Genomic DNA, 6,000 nt, shown 5'->3' on the forward strand with positions numbered 1-6,000 from the left:
TCTGCAGGAGGGACAGCAACGGTCACCAGAGAGCCCGCCCCCATGGACGATTTACAAGATTTACATAGCAAAAGGTACAAGTTTATAAAGTATTTAATTTGGTTTAAAAGGGGCCACAAAAAGTACAGGAACCTTGCTAGAATGCAGCCCAGGAGCTGCAGAGGGGGGAAACTTTTAAGCTGGTGTCACACTAAACGACAGCGACAACGACGTCGCTGTTACGTCACCATTTTCGGTGACGTAACAGCGACCTTGTAAGTCGCTGTTATGATCGCTACTTAGCTGTCAAACACAGCAGAAGCAGCGATCATAAGGTCGCTGTGCTACATGTTCAGAGAGCAGGGAGCCGCGCTTAGCGCTGGCTCCTTGCTCTCCTGCAGCACACATCGGGTTAATTAACCCGATGTGTGCTGCAGCTACATGTCAAAGTTCAGAGAGCAGGGAGCCGCGCTTAGCGCTGGCTCCTTGCTCTCCTGCAGCACACATCGGGTTAATTAACCCGATGTGTGCTGCAGCTACATGTCACAGTTCAGAGAGCAGGGAGCCGCGCTTAGCGCTGGCTCCTTGCTCTCCTGCAGCACACATCGGGTTAATTAACCCGATGTGTGCTGCAGCTACATGTCACAGTGCAGAGAGCAGGGAGCCGCGCGCACTGCTTAGCGCTGGCTCCTTGCTCTCCTTGCTACAGTATGCATCGGGTTAATTACCCGATGTATACTGCAGCCACATGTCACAGTGCAGGAGCCGGCGCTGGCAGCAAGAGCGGAGGCTGGTAACCAGCGTAAACATCGGGTAACCAGGGAAAGGTCTTCCCTTGGTTACCCGATGTTTACGCTGGTTACAGCTTACCGCAGCTGCCAGTGCCGGCTCCTGATCGCTTCATTTCGTCGCTCTCTCGCTGTCACACACAGCGATGTGTGTGTCACAGCGGGAGAGTGACGACCAAAAAATGAAGCTGGACATTCAGCAACGACCGGCGACCTCACAGCAGGGGCCAGGTCGTTGCTGGATGTCACACACAGCGACAGCGACGGGACGTCGCTGCAACGTCACAGAAAATGGTGACGTAGCAGCGACGTCGTTGTCGTCGTCGTTATGTGTGACACCAGCTTTAGGTTTACAGCTAAATTTCTGATGACAGGTTCCCTTTAAGCTAATATTCCGCATTTATCAGCAGGATCACATTACTCACCTGTAAAGCCCATCATCAATTTCCATGGAGTCTGCTGCCATTCTGAGGATTGGTCTTGTGTGTCCTATAAAACAGCAGAAATAAGAATCAAAACAAGCTGTCAGTGTCACCACTTACTGTGCCACCAGCGTACGACTGTAGCAACATACTGCGTTAGGAAAGTACGGTAATACATCAGTGATGACGTGCTCTCAGATGAACGCCTCCAATAACCGCATTTCAAGAGAACAACAAAATGTGTTTCTTATTTTGCTAATCTGGTCCATCATACCAGATGTTTGGTAACATTCAACATGGATGGATGAGTTAGGGAGAAAGCACTTCAGAAAACATGATGGTGTGGGGGGAATGCACCTCTGCGTGGGGCCCGGAGGGCGGGAAGGAGGGGGGGACCCACCTCTGCGCGGGGCCCGGAGGGTGGGAAGGGGGGGACCCACCTCTGCGCGGGGCCCGGAGGGCGGGAAGGGGGGGGGGGACCCACCTCTGCGCGGCGCCCGGAGGGCGGGAAGGGGGGGGGGACGCACCTCTGCGCGGGGCCCGGAGGGCGGGAAGGGGGGGGGGGGACGCACCTCTGCGCGGGGCCCGGAGGGCGGGAAGGGGGGGGGGGACCCACCTCTGCGCGGGGCCCGGAGGGCGGGAAGGGGGGGACCCACCTCTGCGCGGGGCCCGGAGGGCGGGAAGGGGGGGGGGACCCATCTCTGCGCGGGGCCCGGAGGGCGGGAAGGGGGGGGGACCCACCTCTGCGCGGGGCCCGGAGGGCGGGAAGGGGGGGGGGACCCACCTCTGCGCGGGGCCCGGAGGGCGGGAAGGGGGGGGGGGTGGAGACCAGCCTCTGCACAGGGCCTGGGGAGCAAGAAGGGGGGCCGCCTTTGCGCAGGGCCTGACGGGTTAAGGGGGCGCTTTTGCGCAGGGCCTGAAGGGGGAGGGGGGCGCTTTTGCGCAGGGCCTGAAGGGGGAGGAGGGCGCTTTTGCGCAGGGCCTGAAGGGGGCGCTTTTGCGCAGGGCCTGAAGGGGGAGGGGGGCGCTTTTGCGCAGGGCCTGAAGGGGGAGGGGGGCGCTTTTGCACAGGGCCTGAAGGGGGAGGGGGGCGCTTTTGCGCAGGGCCTGAAGGGGGAGGGGGGCGCTTTTGCGCAGGGCCTGAAGGGGGAGGGGGGCGCTTTTGCGCAGGGCCTGAAGGGGGAGGGGGGCGCTTTTGCGCAGGGCCTGAAGGGGGAGGGGGGCGCTTTTGCGCAGGGCCTGAAGGGGGAGGGGGGCGCTTTTGCGCAGGGCCTGAAGGGGGCGCTTTTGCGCAGGGCAGGAAGGGCGGCGCTTTTGCGCAGGGCCTGGATGGCAGGAAGGGGGGCATCCCCTGCCATTTTAATGAAGACAATCACTGGGTCAATGCACACACACCGCCAAGCTTCATAGAGGAAGCTGGAGGAGGATTTTAGAGCGAGGGCCTGACCCACAAAGCAATAGGAAATGAATGAACGAAAAAAGTCTTCAGCTCACCTGCTGCCCGGACTGCTCAGCCTTGCGGGTGCCAGGATCCCACGGTCTATCCTGACCGGTAGCAGAGATGTGGAGAGAGAAAGGGAGTGATCCAGCACAATTCCTCCTTAGTTTAAAACATTAGGATCTTTATTGAAACTTCTTAAAAACATGGTGGAGACCGAAAAATGAATAACATGGTAAAGGCATAATTCATGAGAGCTTTACGCGTTTCGGACTTAAAATAAAAACAACTAGTCCTTAATCATAAGTGTCTCATGAATCCAAAGAAACAACTGAAATAGACCTACTCATTAAGTGAGGAAAAGGGAGGGGTGGGAAAATGTGCGGGAAAAAAAGTGTTAATTACAACCTAAAAAGGGAGAAGAATGAGAAGAGAAGGGGTTAAAGAGAAAAAATGGATAAATAACAGAAAATTCTCAAGCTCAATTCAGTTGAAGTTACTGTTCCAAATTATAATGGACTTATAAACGATGAAATTCATTTTAATCAGTAGATCTATATTCAGTTATACATACAAAAATCCAAAAGTCCAAACAATTGGAAAAAAGAGGGGGGGAGGGGGGTGGCCATGCAAGTAGATACAATAATACATAAGTTTATAAAAGGAAATATTTAGTATGTGAAAAAAATTTGTTGTCAAATCTATGGTTAGTTTTATGCGGGGAGTGGCAATGGGGGGGGGGGAAATGGATAGGGAAGGGGACGGGAGGGATAGGGAAGGGGACGGGAGGGAAAGGGGGGGGGGGAGGGGGAGGGAAACAGGGTAAATGTAATGTATATGATTCCCCACTTGTTGGGTATGAGTTTAAATCTCTCAAAAATTCTTTTTCTTATGTTAGTATAGCTCACTCCTTTATTGTTAGCCTTTTATTTTGGGCCGCTTATCTCATAGTGGTCTCCTCTCTGCCAACTACGGGTCAGGAATCGAAAAATGAAAAAACCGCTCATAGAAAACGTACGTTCTTTGTTAGTCAAAAATGTGTACGGATATTGCTGTTATACAGGCTCAGTGGCTTTATCAACAAACTATATAGTTGAGACATGATACAGAGTCAGAACATAGAAATGAAAAGAAGTATAAGACTAAGACCAAACTCGGGATATAAGGCATGACCAAAGAAAAAAACTAAAAACTTCAACTGAATTGAGCTTGAGAATTTTCTGTTATTTGTCCATTTTTTCTCTTTAACCCCTTCTCTTCTCATTCTTCTCCCTTTTTAGGTTGTAATTAACACTTTTTTTCCGCACATTTTCCCCACCCCTCCCTTTTCCTCACTTAATGAGTAGGTCTATTTCAGTTGTTTCTTTGGATTCATGAGACACTTATGATTAAGGACTAGTTGTTTTTATTTTAAGTCCGAAACGCGTAAAGCTCTCATGAATTATGCCTTTACCATGTTATTCATTTTTCGGTCTCCACCATGTTTTTAAGAAGTTTCAATAAAGATCCTAATGTTTTAAACTAAGGAGGAATTGTGCTGGATCACTCCCTTTCTCTCTCCACATCCCTGACCCACAAAGGCCCACCCTCTTGCTCCTGTCAAAGTGCAGTGCATTTCTGGAACGTTGAATAAAGCTATTACTGCAACCAAGCATCCAGTCTTTCTATAACAGGTATGCCGGCATTCAGGTACTTAGTGACAGTATGACACTGCCTTATGTTCATATTGCAAAATTCTGCTGTTTGGTCCTCTTTAAAGGGAACCGGTCACCAGGTCTTTCCCTTATAAGCTACAGCCAACTCCAGTAAGCCCCTATATATAGCATTCCAGAATACTGTATATAGGGGCCACTCTGTAGAATGTAAAAAAAAACACCTAATACTCACCCAGGGGGCAGTACAGCAGCTCCTCCATCTTGTGCAGTCACTGTCCTCCCGCCCAGCCCTCTGTGGATGATGTGTCCTGTGTCATTCACACAGAGGCCACCATTGCGCTCATGCGCACTTTGATGTGTCCGGCTGAGCGAAATCAAAGTATTGTAGTGCGCAGGCAGTTTGACCTTTTTCAGCGCCTGCGCACTACAGTACTTTCCTCTTCCCTCAGCAGGGCAGACCAAAGTGCGCGTGGGCAGGAGCGCAATGGTGAATGAGGCAGGACGCGTCATGCCCACAGGGCTGGGCAGAAGATGGGAGAGGCACGGGACCTGAGAGTAGTGGCACCCTTCATACTGGACCACCCCCCAAGTGAGAATAAAAGCTGTCTTTTTACAGGCTACACAGCGGCCTGGGCTCCTATACAGTATTCTGGAATGCTGCATATAAGAGCTTACTGGTGGTGCCTCAGATTACAGGGGACAACTCTGATGACAGGTTCCCTTTAATGCGGTTTTAGAAGCCCTTGTCATCCAGGTTATAACAATCCATACATTCACTACTCTGCCCTGAAGAACCATCTGTCGGTATATAGGAACCGACCTTTCCCATAATAATGTGGATACAAGGAAGGCGGTCACTGAATGAACGGGGATATGGGCCCAAAAATGGAGAGGAACCCGTGCCCTGTTATAACAGAACTCACCAATGGCGATTAGAGGCGGTTTGGGAGCGGTGCTCACGCCAGCCGAGCCGCCAGCCGGAAGTGCAGGAGTCGGCGTCAGACGTCACCAGTCCACGCCCCCATCTGACGCGTCACGCTGGAGGCGGGAAACTGGAGACATAAGAGGACGCGTCGTCATGGAAACCTGGCGCCGTACGGTCAGAGGAGGCGTACTCCGCGGGCCACACAATGTCACATAGGAAAGGCACCGAGTCAGGAACGTATGCAGAGATGAGTGACTGGAAGATAAAAACCGGACAGATGACAATGGCGGTGATGAGATAGGGGCGGGAACAGGAGTGAAGGGTAAATGAAGAAACGTGGGAGCTATGAGAGAGTAGATGTGAACAGAGGATATGGATATCACCCTGGTCATTAGTAGTGTGTCTTGTCTGCACAAAAGTATAGACAGCCTCCAAATAGTTACCGCATGGTGTGTGTGTGTGTGTGTGTGTGTGTGTGTGTGTCTGTGTGTCTGTGTGTGTATGTTTATATGTGTCTGTGTCTGTGTGTGTATATGTGTGTATGTATGTCTGTATGTTTGTATGTGTATACTGTATATATGTGTGTATGTGTCTGTATGTTTATATGTGTGTGTACATGTGTGTCTGTATGTGTGTTTATGTGTCTGTATGTATGTGTCTATGTGCATGTGTGTGTATGTATGTGTTTGTATGTGTATATTTGTGTGTCTGTGCATGTGTGTGTGATGTGTGTATATATTTGTTTGTCTGTATGTGTGTATATGTGTGTGTCTTATGTGTGTATATATTTGTT

General features: G+C 51.0%; 1 protein-coding gene across 1 annotated transcript in view; it reads right to left on the reverse strand.

The window, feature by feature from the left end:
* UBA6 (ubiquitin like modifier activating enzyme 6) overlaps positions 1 to 5,283 on the reverse strand; it is a 253,385-nt gene extending 248,102 nt beyond the window's left edge. The window contains exons 1-2 of the mRNA XM_075341882.1: positions 5,206 to 5,283; positions 1,193 to 1,256 (exon numbers count right to left, since the gene is read on the reverse strand). Coding sequence (XP_075197997.1) covers positions 1,193 to 1,233 — 41 coding nt within the window. The 5' untranslated portion in view covers positions 1,234 to 1,256; positions 5,206 to 5,283. The remainder of the gene's footprint in view (positions 1 to 1,192; positions 1,257 to 5,205) is intronic.
* Between the last annotated feature and the right edge of the window lie 717 nt (positions 5,284 to 6,000).

Source organism: Anomaloglossus baeobatrachus, chromosome 1 (assembly GCF_048569485.1).
Source record: "Anomaloglossus baeobatrachus isolate aAnoBae1 chromosome 1, aAnoBae1.hap1, whole genome shotgun sequence".
In the NCBI taxonomy this organism is placed as follows: domain Eukaryota; kingdom Metazoa; phylum Chordata; class Amphibia; order Anura; family Aromobatidae; genus Anomaloglossus; species Anomaloglossus baeobatrachus.